Here is a 19,286-nt window from a genome sequence, read left to right on the forward strand (position 1 = left end):
CAGGGAAGACTTACTGTGGAAAAGAGTAGATTTGAATGACTGAAGTGCAGGGGAGTTTGCTATAGGGAGGTGCAGGATAAATGCAGTTTAGTGAAGTACAGGGAAGACACACTATATGGAAGTGAAAGGGGCAGGTTATAGAGGGGTACAGGATGGACACACTCTGGGAAAGTACAGGGGAGACACACTGCATGGAACTTTAGGGAAGACACAATTTAGAGAATTGCAGGAGGTGCTTATTATATGGGAATGTACAGACCAATCACAATGATGAATCTGGGGGCTGGGGGCATTATGTCTGTAGAAGGTGATGGCTCATTGTGTGACTGCAGCTGTAGTAAGTGCACAGGAGATGAGGAGTTAAGAGGGAGGATGATGGGTGGAGAGTAGAGATACTGGGGGAAGTCCTTAACTAAGAGGAGGAACATGTTCAGCCAGGAGAGGAGACCTAGTGTGGGGAAGGGCAGGGGAGACCTAGTGTGGGGAAGGGCAGGGAAGAACTAGTGTGGGGAAGGGCAGTGAAGACCTAGTGTGGGGAAGGGCAGGGAAGACCTAGTGTAGGGAAGGGCAGGGGAGACCTAGTGTGGGGAACGGCAGGGAAGACCTAGTGTGGGGAAGGGCACGGAAGACCTAGTGTGGGGACAGGGCACAAAAGACCTAGTGTGGGGAAGGGCAGGGAAGACCTAGTGTGGGGAAGGGCAGGGAAGGCCTAGTGTGGGGAAGGGCAGGGAAGACCTAGTGTGGGGAAGGGCAGGGAAGACCTAGTGTGGGGAAGGGCAGTGAATACCTAGTGTGGGGAAGGGCAGGGAAGACCTAGTGTGGGGAAGGGCAGGGAAGACTTACTGTGGAAAAGAGTAGATTTGAATGACTGAAGTGCAGGGGAGTTTGCTATAGGGAGGTGCAGGATAAATGCAGTTTAGTGAAGTACAGGGAAGACACACTATATGGAAGTGAAAGGGGCAGGTTATAGAGGGGTACAGGATGGACACACTCTGGGAAAGTACAGGGAAGACACACTATATGGAAGTGAAAGGGGCAGGTTATAGAGGGGTACAGGATGGACACACTCTGGGAAAGTACAGGGGAGACACACTGCATGGAACTTTAGGGAAGACACAATTTAGAGAATTGCAGGAGGTGCTTATTATATGGGAATGTACAGACCAATCACAATGATGAATCCGGGGGCTGGGGGCATTATGTCTGTAGAAGGTGATGGCTCATTGTGTGACTCCAGCTGTAGTAAGTGCACAGGAGATGAGGAGATAAGAGGGAGGATGATGGGTGGAGAGTAGAGATACTGGGGGAAGTCCTTAACTAAGAGGAGGAACATGTTCAGCCAGAAGAGGAGACCTAGTGTGGGGAAGGGCAGGGGAGACCTAGTGTGGGGAAGGGCAGGGGAGACCTAGTGTGGGGAAGGGCAGGGAAGAACTAGTGTGGGGAAGGGCAGTGAAGACCTAGTGTGGGGAAGGGCAGGGAAGACCTAGTGTAGGGAAGGGCAGGGGAGACCTAGTGTGGGGAAGGGCAGGGAAGACCTAGTGTGGGAAAGGGCAGGGAAGACCTTGTGTGGGGAAGGGCAGTGAAGACCTAGTGTGGGGAAGGGCAGGGAAGACCTAATGTGGGGAAGGGCAGGAAAGACCTAGTGTGGGGAAGGGCAGGGAAGACCTAGTGTGGGGAAGGGCAGGGAAGACCTAGTGTGGGGACAGGGCACAAAAGACCTAGTGTGGGGAAGGGCAGTGAATACCTAGTGTGGGGAAGGGCAGGGAAGACCTAGTGTGGGGAAGGGCAGTGAATACCTAGTGTGGGGAAGGGCAGGGAAGACCTAGTGTGGGGAAGGGCAGGGAAGACTTACTGTGGAAAAGAGTAGATTTGAATGACTGAAGTGCAGGGGAGTTTGCTATAGGGAGGTGCAGGATAAATGCAGTTTAGTGAAGTACAGGGAAGACACACTATATGGAAGTGAAAGGGGCAGGTTATAGAGGGGTACAGGATGGACACACTCTGGGAAAGTACAGGGGAGACACACTGCATGGAACTTTAGGGAAGACACAATTTAGAGAATTGCAGGAGGTGCTTATTATATGGGAATGTACAGACCAATCACAATGATGAATCCGGGGGGGGGGGGGGGGAGGGGGGGGGCATTATGTCTGTAGAAGGTGATGGCTCATTGTGTGACTGCAGCTGTAGTAAGTGCACAGGAGATGAGGAGTTAAGAGGGAGGATGATGGGTGGAGAGTAGAGATACTGGGGGAAGTCCTTAACTAAGAGGAGGAACATGTTCAGCCAGGAGAGGAGACCTAGTGTGGGGAAGGGCAGGGGAGACCTAGTGTGGGGAAGGCCAGGGAAGAACTAGTGTGGGGAAGGGCAGTGAAGACCTAGTGTGGGGAAGGGCAGGGAAGACCTAGTGTAGGGAAGGGCAGGGGAGACCTAGTGTGGGGAACGGCAGGGAAGACCTAGTGTGGGGAAGGGCACGGAAGACCTAGTGTGGGGACAGGGCACAAAAGACCTAGTGTGGGGAAGGGCAGTGAAGACCTAGTGTGGGGAAGGGCAGGGAAGACCTAGTGTGGGGAAGGGCAGGGAAGACCTAGTGTGGGGAAGGGCAGGGAAGACCTAGTGTGGGGAAGGGCAGGGAAGACCTAGTGTGGGGAAGGGCAGTGAATACCTAGTGTGGGGAAGGGCAGGGAAGACCTAGTGTGGGGAAGGGCAGGGAAGACTTACTGTGGAAAAGAGTAGATTTGAATGACTGAAGTGCAGGGAGTTTGCTATAGGGAGGTGCAGGATAAATGCAGTTTAGTGAAGTACAGGGAAGACACACTATATGGAAGTCAAAGGGGCAGGTTATAGAGGGGTACAGGATGGACACACTCTGGGAAAGTACAGGGGAGACACACTGCATGGAACTTTAGGGAAGATACAATTTAGAGAATTGCAGGAGGTGCTTATTATATGGGAATGTACAGACCAATCACAATGATGAATCCGGGGGCTGGGGGCATTATGTCTGTAGAAGGTGATGGCTCATTGTGTGCCTCTAGCTGTAGTAAGTGCACAGGAGATGAGGAGTTAAGAGGGAGGATGATGGGTGGAGAGGAGAGATACTGGGGGAAGTCCTTAACTAAGAGGAGGAACATGTTCAGCCAGGAGAGGAGACAGTTGAGCTCTGCTGCTGAGAGCGCTGAGAGGCACAAGATGAGGTATGGCTTGCAGACACCTGGGAGACGACATGTAGCAGAGCTGAGACATAACTCCTAAAAATACGATTTATCTGTGTGTTACATAGGACTGCAGGTAGTATATACTTCATTATCTGTACTCAGAGAGTTATAACTTTGTTATCTGTAGTGTTACATAGGACTGCAGGTGACATCTACTACATTATTTGTACTCAGAGTCATCACTGTGTTATCTGTGGTGTTACATAGGACTGCAGGTGACATCTACTACATTATTTGTACTCAGAGTTATCATTGTGTTATCTGTAGTGCTACATAGGACTGCAGGAGGCATCTAATACATTATCTGTACTCAGTGAGTTATCACTGCGTAATCTGTGGTTTTACATGGGACTGCAGCAGACATCTACTACATTATCTGTACTCAGAGAGCTGTCGCTGTGTTATTTATAGTGTTACATAGGATTGCAGGTGACATCTACTACTTTATCTGTACTTAGAGAGTAATCATTGTGCTATATGTGGTGTTACATAGGACTGCTGGTGAAATCTACTACATTATCTGTACTCAGAGAGCTATCACTGTGTTATCTGTGGTGTTACATAGGACTGCAGGTGACATCTACTACATTATCTGTACTCAGAGAGTTATCACCAGTCTCCACGCTCTCATCACTCTGCTGTTGTAGTCTCTTGTGTCACTAGTCTCAGCGCTCTCTCCTCACTCTGCTGTTGAAGTCTCTTGTGTCACTGGTCTCAGCACTCTCGTCACACTGCTGTTGTAGTCTCTTGTGCCACTGGTCTCAGCGCTCTCTCCTCACTCTGCTGTTGTAGTCTCTTGTCTCAGCGCTCTCTCCTCACACTGCTGTTGTAGTATCTTGTGTCACCAGTCTCGGCGCTCTCTCCTCACTCTGCTGTTGTGGTTTCTTGTGTCACCAGTCTCGGCGCTCTCTCCTCACTCTGCTGTTGTAGTCTCTTGTGTCACTGGTCTCGGCACTCTCTACTACATTATCTGTACTCAGAGAGTTATCTCTGTGTTATCTGTGATGTTACATAGGACTGCAGCCGACATCTACTTTATTATCTGTACTCAGTGAGCTATCACTGTGTTATCTGTGGTGTTACATGGGACTGCAGGTGACATCTACTACATTATCTGTACTCAGAGAGTTATCACTGTGTTATCTGTGATGTTACATAGGACTGCAGCCGACATCTACTTTATTATCTGTACTCAGTGAGCTATCACTGTGTTATCTGTGGTGTTACATGGGACTGCAGGTGACATCTACTACATTATCTGTACTCAGAGAGTTATCACCAGTCTCAGCGCGCTCTCTCCTCACTCTGCTGTTGTAGTCTCTTGTGTCACCAGTCCCTGCGCTCTCTCCTCACTCTGCTGTTGTGGTCTCTTGTGTCACCAGTCTCGGCGCTCTCTCCTCACTCTGCTGTTGTGGTCTCTTGTGTCACCAGTCTCAGCCCTCTCTCCTCACTCTGCTGTTGTAGTCTCTTGTGTCACCGGTCCCTGCGCTCTCTCCTCACTCTGCTGTTGTGGTCTCTTGTCTCACCAGTCTCGGTGCTCTCTCCTCACTCTGCTGTTGTAGTCTCTTGTGTCACCAGTCTCAGCGCTCTCTCCTCACTCTGCTGTTGTGGTCTCTTGTGTCACCAGTCTCAGCACTCTCTCCTCACTCTGGAGTTGGGGTCTCTTGTATCACTAGTCTCAGCGCTCTCTCCTCACTCTGCTGTTGTGGTCTCTTGTGTCACTGGTCTCAGCGCTCTCTTCTCACTCTGCTGTTGTGGTCTCTTGTGTCACCAGTCTCAGCACTCTCTCCTCACTCTGGAGTTGGGGTCTCTTGTATCACTAGTCTCAGCGCTCTCTCCTCACTCTGCTATTGTGGTCTCTTGTGTCACTGGTCTCAGCGCTCTCTTCTCACTCTGCTGTTGTGGTCTCTTGTGTCACCAGTCTCAGCCCTCTCTCCTCTCTCTGCTGTTGTGGTCTCTTGTCTCATCAGTCTCAGTGCTCTCTCCTCACTCTGCTGTTGTGGTCTCTTGTGTCACCAGTCTCAGCGCTCTCTCCTCACTCTGCTGTTGTGGTCTCTTGTGTCACCAGTCTCGGCGCTCTCTCCTCACTCTGCTGTTGTGGTCTCTTGTGTCACCAGTCTCGGCGCTCTCTCCTTACTCTGCTGTTGTGGTCTCTTGTGTCACCAGTCTCAGCGCTCTCTCCTCACTCTGCTGTTGTGGTCTCTTGTGTCACCAGTCTCGGCGCTCTCTCCTCACTCTGCTGTTGTGGTCTCTTGTGTCACCAGTCTCGGCGCTCTCTCCTCACTCTGCTGTTGTGGTCTCTTGTGTCACCAGTCTCGGCGCTCTCTCCTTACTCTGCTGTTGTGGTCTCTTGTGTCACCAGTCTCAGTGCTCTCTCCTCACTCTGCTGTTGTGGTCTCTTGTGTCACTAGTCTCAGTGCTCTCTCCTCACTCTGCTGTTGTGGTCTCTTGTGTCACTGGTCTCAGCGCTCTCTCCTCACTCTGCTGTTGTAGTCTCTTGTGTCACCAGTCCCTGCGCTCTCTCCTCACTCTGCTGTTGTGGTCTCTTGTGTCACCAGTCTCGGCGCTCTCTCCTCACTCTGCTGTTGTGGTCTCTTGTGTCACCAGTCCCTGCGCTCTCTCCTCACTCTGCTGTTGTGGTCTCTTGTGTCACCAGTCTCGGCGCTCTCTCCTCACTCTGCTGTTGTGGTCTCTTGTGTCACCAGTCTCGGCACTCTCTCCTCACTCTGCTGTTGTGGTCTCTTGTTTCACCCTTCTCAGCGCTCTCTCCTCACTCTTCTGTTGTGGTCTCTTGTGTCACCAGTCTCAGCGCTCTCTCCTCACTCTTCTGTTGTGGTCTCTTGTGTCACCAGTCTCAGCGCTCTCTCCTCACTCTTCTGTTGTAGTCTCTTGTGTCACCAGTCTCAGCGCTCTCTCCTCACTCTTCTGTTGTGGTCTCTTGTGTCACCGGTCTCAGCGCTCTCTCATCACTCTGCTGTTGTGGTCTCTTGTGTCACCAGTCTCAGCGCTCTCTCCTCACTCTGCTGTTGTGGTCTCTTGTGTCACCGGTCTCAGCGCTCTCTCATCACTCTGCTGTTGTGGTCTCTTGTGTCACCAGTCTCAGCGCTCTCTCCTCACTCTGCTGTTGTGGTCTCTTGTGTCACCAGTCTCAGCGCTCTCTCCTCACTCTGCTGTTGTGGTCTCTTGTGTCACCGGTCTCAGCGCTCTCTCATCACTCTGCTGTTGTGGTCTCTTGTGTCACCAGTCTCAGCGCTCTCTCCTCACTCTGCTGTTGTGGTCTCTTGTGTCACCAGTCTCAGCGCTCTCTCCTCACTCTTCTGTTGTGGTCTCTTGTGTCACCAGTCTCAGCACTCTCTCCTCACTCTTCTGTTGTGGTCTCTTGTGTCACCAGTCTCAGCGCTCTCTCCTCACTCTGCTGTTGTGGTCTCTTGTGTCACTGGTCTCAGCGCTCTCTTCTCACTCTGCTGTTGTGGTCTCTTGTGTCACCAGTCTCAGCCCTCTCTCCTCTCTCTGCTGTTGTGGTCTCTTGTCTCATCAGTCTCAGTGCTCTCTCCTCACTCTGCTGTTGTGGTCTCTTGTGTCACCAGTCTCAGCGCTCTCTCCTCACTCTGCTGTTGTGGTCTCTTGTGTCACCAGTCTCGGCGCTCTCTCCTCACTCTGCTGTTGTGGTCTCTTGTGTCACCAGTCTCGGCGCTCTCTCCTCACTCTGCTGTTGTGGTCTCTTGTGTCACCAGTCTCAGCGCTCTCTCCTCACTCTGCTGTTGTGGTCTCTTGTGTCACTAGTCTCAGTGCTCTCTCCTCACTCTGCTGTTGTGGTCTCTTGTGTCACTAGTCTCGGCGCTCTCTCCTCACTCTGCTGTTGTAGTCTCTTGTGTCACCAGTCCCTGCGCTCTCTCCTCACTCTGCTGTTGTGGTCTCTTGTGTCTCCAGTCTCGGCGCTCTCTCCTCACTCTGCTGTTGTGGTCTCTTGTGTCACCAGTCCCTGCGCTCTCTCCTCACTCTGCTGTTGTGGTCTCTTGTGTCACCAGTCTCGGCGCTCTCTCCTCACTCTGCTGTTGTGGTCTCTTGTGTCACCAGTCTCGGCACTCTCTCCTCACTCTGCTGTTGTGGTCTCTTGTATCACCCATCTCAGCGCTCTCTCCTCACTCTTCTGTTGTGGTCTCTTGTGTCACCAGTCTCAGCGCTCTCTCCTCACTCTTCTGTTGTGGTCTCTTGTGTCACCAGTCTCAGCGCTCTCTCCTCACTCTTCTGTTGTAGTCTCTTGTGTCACCAGTCTCAGCGCTCTCTCCTCACTCTTCTGTTGTGGTCTCTTGTGTCACCGGTCTCAGCGCTCTCTCATCACTCTGCTGTTGTGGTCTCTTGTGTCACCAGTCTCAGCGCTCTCTCCTCACTCTGCTGTTGTGGTCTCTTGTGTCACCAGTCTCAGCGCTCTCTCATCACTCTGCTGTTGTGGTCTCTTGTGTCACCAGTCTCAGCGCTCTCTCATCACTCTGCTGTTGTGGTCTCTTGTGTCACCAGTCTCAGCGCTCTCTCCTCACTCTTCTGTTGTGGTCTCTTGTATCACCCATCTCAGCGCTCTCTCCTCACTCTGCTGTTGTGGTCTCTTGTATCACCCATCTCAGCGCTCTCTCCTCACTCTTCTGTTGTGGTCTCTTGTGTCACCAGTCTCAGCGCTCTCTCCTCACTCTTCTGTTGTGGTCTCTTGTGTCACCAGTCTCAGCTCTCTCTCCTCACTCTTCTGTTGTAGTCTCTTGTGTCACCAGTCCCTGCGCTCTCTCCTCACTCTTCTGTTGTGGTCTCTTGTGTCACCGGTCTCAGCGCTCTCTCATCACTCTGCTGTTGTGGTCTCTTGTGTCACCAGTCTCAGCGCTCTCTCCTCACTCTGCTGTTGTGGTCTCTTGTGTCACCGGTCTCAGCGCTCTCTCATCACTCTGCTGTTGTGGTCTCTTGTGTCACCAGTCTCAGCGCTCTCTCCTTACTCTGCTGTTGTGGTCTCTTGTGTCACCAGTCTCAGCGCTCTCTCCTCACTCTGCTGTTGTGGTCTCTTGTGTCACCAGTCTCAGCGCTCTTTCCTCACTCTTCTGTTGTGGTCTCTTGTGTCACCGGTCTCAGCGCTCTCTCATCACTCTGCTGTTGTGGTCTCTTGTGTCACTAGTCTCAGCGCTCTCTCCTTACTCTGCTGTTGTGGTCTCTTGTGTCACCAGTCTCAGCGCTCTCTCATCACTCTGCTGTTGTGGTCTCTTGTGTCACCAGTCTCAGCGCTCTCTCCTCACTCTGCTGTTGTGGTCTCTTGTGTCTCCAGTCTCGGCGCTCTCTCCTCACTCTGCTGTTGTGGTCTCTTGTGTCACTGGTCTCAGCGCAGAAGTCGTTAGATTTCACTTCTGGGTGATTGGAAGTTTACTGTCCATCTCTGAAAATGGGTTCACACACGATGTACGTTTAGTACTTGGTGACCCCTAATAAATATTATTAGCCTCCTTTCTTTGGAGCAGCGCCCCCTAGCCGGCTTATTAAAGTTATTTTTGTTTTATCTTTATTGTGGTGACATCATTCGTGATGGTGATATCATCGTTGTGGTGACATCAGTAGTGACAGTGATATCATCGTTGTAGTGACATCAGGAGTCATGGTGATATTGTTGTGGTGACATCAGTCGTGATGGTGATATCATCGTTGTGGTGACATCAGTAGTGACAGTGATATCATCGTTGTGGTGACATCAGTAGTGACGGTGATATCATCGTTGTGGTGACATCAGGAGTCATGGTGATATTGTTGTGGTGACATCAGGAGTCATGGTGATATTGTTGTGGTGACATCAGGAGTCATGGTGATATTGTTGTGGTGACATCAGTCGTGATGGTGATATCATCGTTGTGGTGACATCAGTAGTGACGGTGATATCATCGTTGTGGTGACATCAGTAGTGACGGTGATATCATCGTTGTGGTGACATCAGTAGTGACGGTGATATCATCGTTGTGGTGACATCAGTCGTGATGGTGATATCATCGTTGTGGTGACATCAGTAGTGACGGTGATATCATCGTTGTGGTGACATCAGTAGTGACGGTGATATCATCGTTGTGGTGACATCAGGAGTCATGGTGACATCAGTAGTGACGGTGACATCAGTAGTGACGGTGACATCAGTAGTGACGGTGACATCAGTAGTGACGGTGACATCAGTAGTGACGGTGACATCAGTAGTGACGGTGATATCATCGTTGTGGTGACATCAGTCGTGATGGTGATATCATCGTTGTGGTGACATCAGTAGTGACGGTGATATCATTGTTGTGGTGACATCAGGAGTCATGGTGATATTGTTGTGGTGATGACGACATCATTGGTGGTAATGTGCTCTTTGGTGGTGGTGACATCAGTAGTGACAGTGGTATCATTGTTGTGGTGACATCAGGAGTCATGGTTTTATTGTTGTGGTGGTGACATCACTGGTGTGACGCCTCATAAACAGGACAGGCTTGGAAATGAGCTGCGCTGAGCATTGTGCTGGTTCAGGAACGTCTCTGGGGAATCTCGGAGATATGACAATTGGCTGCGGCTCCCGCCTCATTGGGTCGTCTTCATTTCAGATCAGAACGTAATGGGCTAATAAACAGGTTATATGGGCGCTGTTATCAATAAAAGCAAAAAGTTTCATTTCATTAAAAGTTTTGTCTTTCCGCTCTTCCTGAGGACAGTTAGGGTTCAAAATTCATTTTCATCCAAATAAAAGCTTTTGCTGTTTATGGATAACAGCGCCCCATGACCTGTTTTTAACCCCTATTTGGTATGTAGATGACTGGTGTGATGACATCATTGTGGTGAGACAACTTGGTCCACGTTTGTTGCCTGAAGAGCTAATACTATTCCCTGCTCTGTGTGCACCTGTGGCCTAATAATGTGACAAGTTATAGAACAGACTCACCTGTAGGTCGTCCCTGCCCGGTGCCACCTCAATAGCAGCAGTGAGGAAGAAGATCCAAGACCTTCAGCAAAAGGTGGATAATGCTGAGGAGAGAGGAGACTGGCTGAGGAAGGAGCTGGCTATGGAGAGGGAGGCACAGGAGAGGGTAAGAAGTATCACACATCATTAGGACAGATGGGGGGGGGGGTCACTTGTAATAATTCTGTAGCTAGAGATATTTTGGGGCTTCAACTCATCCAAGTGTCCACCATACTGCTGAGTAACATCACTACATCGTCCAAGTGTCCACCATGCTTCTGAGCAACATCATTACATCGTCTATGTGTCCACCATGCTGCTGAGTAACATCTATTCTCTGTCCATGTGTCCAACAGACCATTAGGTAACATCCATACTCTATCCATGTGTCCACCACACTTCTTAGCAACATCCATACTCTGTCCATGTGTCCATCACACTGCTGAGTAACATCCATACTCTGTCCATGTGTCCACCACACTGCTGAGTAACATCCATACTCTGTTCATGTATCCATCACACTGCTGAGTAACATCCATACTCTGTCCATGTGTCCACCACTCTGCTGAGTAACATCCATACTCTGTCCATGTGTCCACCACTCTGCTGAGTAACACATAGAAGTCTCTGTATCTCCCTACCCTGTATAATACCCCAATCCTGCCGGTGTAAGCCCCACACCTCTAGTTGTGCACCTGATAAAGGGTTATACCCTTACACCTCGACAGGTGGTCAGCTCCAGCCACCTGCTCATTTTTGACAGTTCACCCTCCGATGATCAGGTTTGAGAGGAGCAGTCTCATGTATCCGTGTTGTTGAATAATACATGAGCTAGTCCTCTCCGGTGTCACGCTCACCGGCATCCTGAGGAGCTATTCATTACCTGTACACGTGCAAGCGTTACCGACCCAAAAGCCATTATATCAGCTACATATCATACATAATAGCGGTAAGGCAGGCTCCAGGAGTTATAGCGGTAAGGCCGGCTCCCGGGGTTATAGCGGTGAGGCCAGTTTCCAGAGTTATATCGGTGAGGCCGGTTGCCGAGGTTTTAGCGGTAGGGCCGGCTCCCGGGGTTATAGCGGTAAGGCCAGCTCCCGGGGTTATAGCGGTAAGGCCAGCTCCCGGAGTTATAGCGGTAAGGCCGGCTCCCGGAGTTATAGCGGTAAGGCCGGCTCCCGGGGTTATAGCGGTAAGGCCGGCTCCCGGGGTTATAGCGGTAAGGCCGGCTCCCGGGGTTATAGCGGTAAGGCCGGCTCCCGGAGTTATAGCGGTGAGGCCGGCTCCCGGAGTTATAGCGGTGAGGCCGGCTGCCGGGGTTATAGCGGTGAGGCCGGCTGCCGGGGTTATAGCGGTGAGGCCGGCTGCCGGGGTTATAGCGGTGAGGCCGGCTGCCGGGGTTATAGCGGTGAGGCCGGCTGCCGGGGTTATAGCGGTGAGGCCGGCTCCCGGGGTTATAGCGGTGAGGCCGGCTGCCGGGGTTATAGCGGTGAGGCCGGCTGCCGGGGTTATAGCGGTGAGGCCGGCTCCCGGGGTTATAGCGGTGAGGCCGGCTCCCGGGGTTATAGCGGTGAGGCCGGCTGCCGGGGTTATAGCGGTGAGGCCGGCTCCCGGGGTTATAGCGGTGAGGCCGGATCCCGGGGTTATAGCGGTGAGGCCAGTTCCCGGGGTTATAGCGGTGAGGCCGGCTCCCAGGGTTATAGCGGTGAGGCCGGCTGCCGGGGTTATAGCGGTGAGGCCAGTTCCCAGAGTTATAGCGGTGAGGCTGGCTCCCAGAGTTATAGCGGTGAGGCCGGCTGCCGGGGTTATAGCGGTGAGGCCAGTTCCCAGAGTTATAGCGGTGAGGCCGGTTCCCGCGGTTATAGCGGTGAGGCCGGCTGCTGGGGTTATAGCGGTGAGGCCAGTTCCCAGGGTTATAGCGGTGAGGCCGGCTCCCAGAGTTATAACGGTGAGGCCAGTTCCCAGAGTTATAGCGGTGAGGCCGGCTCCCGGGGTTATAGCGGTGAGGCCAGTTCCCAGAGTTATAACGGTGAGGCCGGCTCCCGGGGTTATAGCGGTGAGGCGTGCTGCGGTTAGTGTGGTGCCACCCGCTGGTCAGGTCTGTCTGCAGCGCAGCCTCACACTCTGTGTCTTGTGTTTCAGGCAGAATCAGATGTTGCCTCCCTGAACAGACGCATCCAACTGGTGGAAGAGGAGCTGGACCGGGCACAGGAGCGGCTGGCCACTGCCCTGCAGAAGCTGGAGGAGACTGAGAAGGCCGTGGATGAGAGCGAGAGGTACGGATCACTGTGCTCTGCGGATTATTACACTGCTAAACCCTCTGCAGAACATCACACTGTACTCTACCTCCTGACAAATACATAGGGATATATCCTGCAGATTATTACACCTCTGACCTCTCTAGAGATCTGCACCTTCTCACACCACTGACCTCTCTGGGGATCTGGCTTTGTGTTACAGAGGAATGAAAGTCATTGAGAACAGAGCCACCAAAGATGAGGAGAAGATGCATGACCAGGACTTACAGCTCAAGGAAGCCAAGCACGTGGCTGAGGACTCTGACAGGAAGTATGAGGAGGTAGGTCTTGCAGGTCGGGAGATGTGGGCTCTTGTCATGTTCCTGTATCAAACTCCAGTGGCGGACAAATGGGGACCACTACCCAAACATTCATGCCACATTTTTTGGAGCCTGGGGTACAACTCAGGGACAGAGACAAACGGGGATATCGACAGGGGACATAGCTGCTGAGCCACCACAAACTAACGGGACGCAGATCATCAATCTAACCAGCCTGACACTAACACCAGAATATGAAACTCTGTTATACAAGGGTCTATCTTTTACACCAGTACCATACTTTGACTGCTTCAGTTGGGTCAAAGATATCAACCTATTTGCAAGAAAACTGGCCCAACATAAAGAACACAAAAACCTGGAAAGAGATCCACAAAAACATAACGCAAAAGAGGTTACAGCAGATTTTAGAGGAACTGCAGAGAGAACACAGGGGGGAAATAATACCACCTAGTGCACCCCATAGTACACCGACTCCACAGTCGGGATTCACCAAGTATGGGAAAATTGAGTCATTTTACGAGGGATCTTCAAAAAATCACAACAAGGAAAGCATCCCTGGGATCAAATCTAACAAAACAGGAAAGAAGCCCTGGACCACCTTATGAAGGAAAAGAACTTAGAAATCAAGCCCTCCGATAAGGGCGGAAATATAGGTCTCCTCGATAAAGACTACTATCTACAAATGGTAATGACCCTACTGAGAGATACAAAAACGTATCAATTACTAAAAGGAAATCCAACAGAGCAGTTTAAACAAGATCTGAAAAATATTCTAAAAAATCTAATTACTAAAGATGAGTTCAGAGTCCTATTCAATCCCAAACCCACTATAGCTACGTTTTATGCCATTCCCAAAGTACACAAAAAACGTGACCCCATCCCGGGGAGGCCTATGGTATCGGGCAATCGGAGCCTGTGTGCAGGGATTAGCGGCTATGTGGACCAAATGATACCCCCCTTTGTCTCTAGCCTATCGTCTTATTTAAAAGACACAAAAGACACACTGGCCAAACTCCAGGACATCCAGGTCAACAAGACCACCATGATTGCCAGTCTGGACGTAGAGGCTCTCTACACCAGCATCAGGCATGATTTAGGCCTAGGAGCAGTAGAATATTATTTACAGTGAAGGCGCACAGCACTACGAGCACAATCATTTTGTTTTGTCACTACTTGAATTTTTATTAACACACAATTATTTCATTTTTGATGGGAATTTTTATTTACAGACCACTGGGACAGCAATGGGGAAGATTTTTGCAAATGTATTTTTAGGGTGGTAAGAACAGTATTTACAGAGGAGCACCATGATTTCACTAAGCACATACTTTATTGGGGTCAATTTATCGACAACATTATAATTTTATGGGAAAGCACTGAAGCACATTTTCTTGACTTTGTTGAGAAACTCAATAATAATGCACTAGGCCTCAAATTTACTGCAGAGATTGAAAAGAAAACTGAATTTTTTAGACCTCACGATTGTCCTGGAAAATGATGGCAGTATTAGAACAACCATATACAGAAAACCTACCTCAACAAATAGCCTACTCCATTGGGAGAGCCACCATCCAACTACATTGAAAAAGGCATCCCAATGGGGCAATACCTCCGAGCAAAGCGGAATTGCTCCACAACCGAAGGATTTGAGGATGAATGCAAGCTACTAACTGACTGCACTGACTATACAATGATCTTCTCCTGACGGACCGCACTGACTATACAATGATCTCCTCCTGACGGACCGCACTGACTATACAATGATCTCCTCCTGACGGACCGCACTGACTATACAATGATCTCCTCCTGACGGACCGCACTGACTATACAATGATCTCCTCCTAACGGACCGCACTGACTATACAATGATCTCCTCCTGACGGACCGCACTGACTATACAATGATCTCCTCCTGACGGACCGCACTGACTATACAATGATCTCCTCCTGACGGACCGCACTGACTATAAATGATCTCCTCCTGACGGACCGCACTGACTATACAATGATCTCCTCCTGACGGACCGCACTGACTATACAATGATCTCCTCCTGACGGACCGCACTGACTATACAATGATCTCCTCCTGACGGACCGCACTGACTATACAATGATCTCCTCCTGACGGACCGCACTGACTATACAATGATCTCCTCCTGACGGACCGCACTGACTATACAATGATCTCCTCCTGACGGACCGCACTGACTATACAATGATCTCCTCCTGACGGACCGCACTGACTATACAATGATCTCCTCCTGACGGACCGCACTGACTATACAATGATCTCCTCCTGACGGACCGCACTGACTATACAATGATCTCCTCCTGACGGACCACTGACTATACAATGATCTCCTCCTGACGGACCGCACTGACTATACAATGATCTCCTCCTGACGGACCGCACTGACTATAAATGATCTCCTCCTGACGGACCGCACTGACTATACAATGATCTCCTCCTGACGGACCGCACTGACTATAAAATGAATCTCCTCCTGACGGACCGCACTGACTATACAATGATCTCCTCCTGACGGACCGCACTGACTATACAATGATCTCCTCCTGACGGACCGCACTGACTATACAATGATCTCCTCCTGACGGACCGCACTGACTATACAATGATCTCCTCCTGACGGACCGCACTGACTATACAATGATCTCCTCCTGACGGACCGCACTGACTATACAATGATCTCCTCCCTGACGGACCGCACTGACTATACAATGATCTCCTCCTGACGGACCGCACTGACTATACAATGATCTCCTCCTGACGGACCGCACTGACTATACAATGATCTCCTCCTGACGGACCGCACTGACTATACAATGATCTTCCTCCTGACGGACCGCACTGACGTATACAATGATCTCCTCCTGACGGACCGCACTGACTATACAATGATCTCCTCCTGACGGACCGCACTGACTATACAATGATCTCCTCCTGACGGACCGCACTGACTATACAATGATCTCCTCCTGACGGACCGCACTGACTATACAATGATCTCCTCCTGACGGACCGCACTGACTATACAATGATCTCCTCCTGACGGACCGCACTGACTATACAATGATCTCCTCCTGACGGACCGCACTGACTATACAATGATCTCCTCCTGACGGACACGACTATACAATGATCTCCTCCTGACGGACCGCACTGACTAAAATGATCTCCTCCTGACGGACCGCACTGACTAAAATGATCTCCTCCTGACGGACCGCACTGACTATACAATGATCTCCTCCTGACGGACACTGACTATACAATGATCTCCTCCTGACGGACCGCACTGACTATACAATGATCTCCTCCTGACGGACCGCACTGACTATAAATGATCTCTCCTGACGGACCGCACTGACTATAAATGATCTCCTCCTGACGGACCGCACTGACTATACAATGATCTCCTCCTGACGGACCGCACTGACTATACAATGATCTCCTCCTGACGGACCGCACTGACTATACAATGATCTCCTCCTGACGGACCGCACTGACTATACAATGATCTCCTCCTGACGGACCGCACTGACTATACAATGATCTCCTCCTGACGGACCGCACTGATAATCTATCCTGACGGACCGCACTGACTATACACCATGATCCTCCTGACGGACCGCCACTGACTATACAATGATCTCCTCCTGACGGACCGCACTGACTATACAATGATCTCCTCCTGACGGACCGCACTGACTATACAATGATCTCCTCCTGACGGACCGCACTGACTATACAATGATCTCCTCCTGACGGACCGCCACTGACTATACAATGATCTCCTCCTGACGGACCGCATGACTATAATGATCTCCTGAGGACATCATGACTAATGATCTCCTCCTGACGGACCGCACTGACTATACAATGATCTCCTCCTGACGGACGCACTGACTATACAATGATCTCCTCCTGACGGACCGCACTGACTATACAATGATCTCCTCCTGACGGACCGCACTGACTATACAATGATCTCCTCCTGACGGACCGCACTGACTATACAATGATCTCCTCCTGACGGACCGCACTGACTATACATGATCTCCTCCTGACGGACCGCACTGACTATACAATGATCTCCTCCTGACGGACCGCACTGACTATACAATGATCTCCTCCTGACGGACCGCACTGACTATACAATGATCTCCTCCTGACGGACCGCACTGACTATACAATGATCTCCTCCTGACGGACCGCACTGACTATACAATGATCTCCTCCTGACGGACCGCACTGACTATAAAATGATCTCCTCCTGACGGACCGCACTGACTATACAATGATCCTCCTGACGGACCGCACTGACTATACAATGATCTCCTCCTGACGGACCGCACTGACTATACAATGATCTCCTCCTGACGGACCGCACTGACTATACAATGATCTCCTCCTGACGGACCGCACTGACTATAAATGATCTCCTCCTGACGGACCGCACTGACTATACAATGATCTCCTCCTGACGGACCGCACTGACTATACAATGATCTCCCTCCTGACGGACCGCACTGACTATACATGATCTGCCTCCTGACGGACCGCACTGACTATACAATGATCTCCTACGACGGACCGCACGACTATACAATGATCTCCTCCTGACGGACCGCACTGACTATACAATGATCTCCTCCTGACGGACCGCACTGACTATACAATGATCTCCTCCTGACGGACCGCACTGACTATACAATGATCTCCTCGGACCGCACTGACTATACAATGATCTCCTGACGGACCGCATGACTATACAATGATCTCCTCCTGACGGACCGCACTGGACTACAATTGATCTCCTCCTGACGGACCGCACTGACTATACAATGATCTCCTCCTGACGGACCGCACTGACTATACAATGATCTCCTCCTGACGGACCGCACGGACTATACAATGATCTCCTCCGACGGACCGCACTGACTATACACATGATCTCCTCCTGACGGACCGCACTGACTATAAAATGATCTCCTCCTGACGGACCGCACTGACTATACAATGATCTCCTCCTGACGGACCGCACTGACTATACAATGATCTCCTCCTGACGGACCGCACTGACCTATACAATGATCTCCTCCTGACGGACCGCACTGACTATACAATGATCTCCTCCTGACGGACCGCACTGACTATACAATGATCTCCTCCTGACGGACCGCACTGACTATACAAGGATCTCCTCCTGACGGACCGCACTGACTATACAATGATCTCCTCCTGACGGACCGCACTGACTATACAATGATCTCCTCCTGACGGACCGCACTGACTATACAATGATCTCCTCCTGACGGACCGCACTGACTATACAATGATCTCCTCCTGACGGACCGCACTGACTATACAATGATCTCCTCCTGACGGACCGCACTGACTATACAATGATCTCCCTCCTGACGGACCGCACTGACTATACAATGATCTCCTCCTGACGGACCGCACTGACTATACAAATGATCTCCTCCTGACGGACCGCACTGACTATACAATGATCTCTCCTGACGGACCGCACTGACTATACAATGATTCTCCTACGGACCGCACTGACTATAAATGATTCCTCCTGACGGACCGCACTGACTATAAAATGATCTCCTCCTGACGGACCGCACTGACTATACAATGATCTCCTCCTGACGGACTGCACTGACTATACAATGATCTCCTCCTGACGGACCGCACTGACTATAACTTGATCTCCTCCTGACGGACCGCACTGACTCTCTGACCACACGGTTCAGGACCACTGGAAGATGAGGAGGGGATGGATTCTCCATTGCACTGTTCACACATGAGGCCAACGCAGCATTTTTTATTCAGAAAAGCAGGAAAAGATATTTTTTTGATGGGAAAGGTGGCACCGTAATACCGTGTTCTGTGATATTAGTACACCCTGGACCTACCTACCATAATCTGTGATATTAGTACACCCTGGACCTACCTACCATGTCCTGCAACATCAGTGCACCCTGGACCTACCTACCATGTCCTGTGATATCAGTAGACCCGGAACCTACCTACCATGTTCTGTCTGGTGGATCACAGAGGAAGCCGCTCGCTCCCCAGCACGTGGGGCGTCTGGTATGCTGTGAGTATCAGTACACCCGGGACCTACCTACCATGTCCTGTGGTATCAGTACACCCTGGACCTACCTACCATGTCCTTTGATATAAGTACATGCGGGGATTACCTACCTACCATCTCCTGGGCCTACCTACTATGTCCTGTGATATCAGTACACCCAGGGCCTACCTACCATAATATTCGTATAATCTCTTATGGTCTCCAGATGTCCTGGTCTACTCCCAGTGTCCTGGTCTCTAATTTTTCTCCTGATGCCCTAGTCTCCTGGTCTGCCGGTGTCTTGAGAGTTGTCTTGTTCCTTAGGACGATGTTCTAATCTGTGCTTCCATCTTTTGTCATAGGCTGCCCGGAAATTAATCATTATTGAGGGAGAATTAGAGCGATCTGAAGAGAGGGCCGAGGTGGCAGAGAGGT

At 50.7% G+C, this 19,286-nt stretch overlaps 1 protein-coding gene across 4 annotated transcripts in view; it reads left to right on the forward strand.

Annotated features, from left to right (window-relative positions):
* Window positions 1-19,286, forward strand: part of LOC122922586 (tropomyosin beta chain-like) — a 58,158-nt gene that overhangs the window by 30,187 nt on the left and 8,685 nt on the right. For 2 of the 4 annotated variants that reach the window (XM_044273254.1, XM_044273252.1), the window contains exons 1-5: window positions 2,959-3,197; window positions 10,156-10,294; window positions 12,310-12,443; window positions 12,628-12,745; window positions 19,214-19,284. In XM_044273254.1, coding sequence (XP_044129189.1) covers window positions 2,974-3,197; window positions 10,156-10,294; window positions 12,310-12,443; window positions 12,628-12,745; window positions 19,214-19,284 — 686 coding nt within the window. In that variant the 5' untranslated portion in view covers window positions 2,959-2,973. Of the gene's footprint in view, window positions 1-2,958; window positions 3,198-10,155; window positions 10,295-12,309; window positions 12,444-12,627; window positions 12,746-19,213; window positions 19,285-19,286 lie in introns of those variants that run through there. The other 2 variants (XM_044273256.1, XM_044273255.1) reach the window with 1 other exon arrangement.

The sequence above is a fragment of the Bufo gargarizans genome, unplaced genomic scaffold (genome assembly GCF_014858855.1).
Source record: "Bufo gargarizans isolate SCDJY-AF-19 unplaced genomic scaffold, ASM1485885v1 fragScaff_scaffold_519_pilon, whole genome shotgun sequence".
Taxonomy (NCBI): domain Eukaryota; kingdom Metazoa; phylum Chordata; class Amphibia; order Anura; family Bufonidae; genus Bufo; species Bufo gargarizans.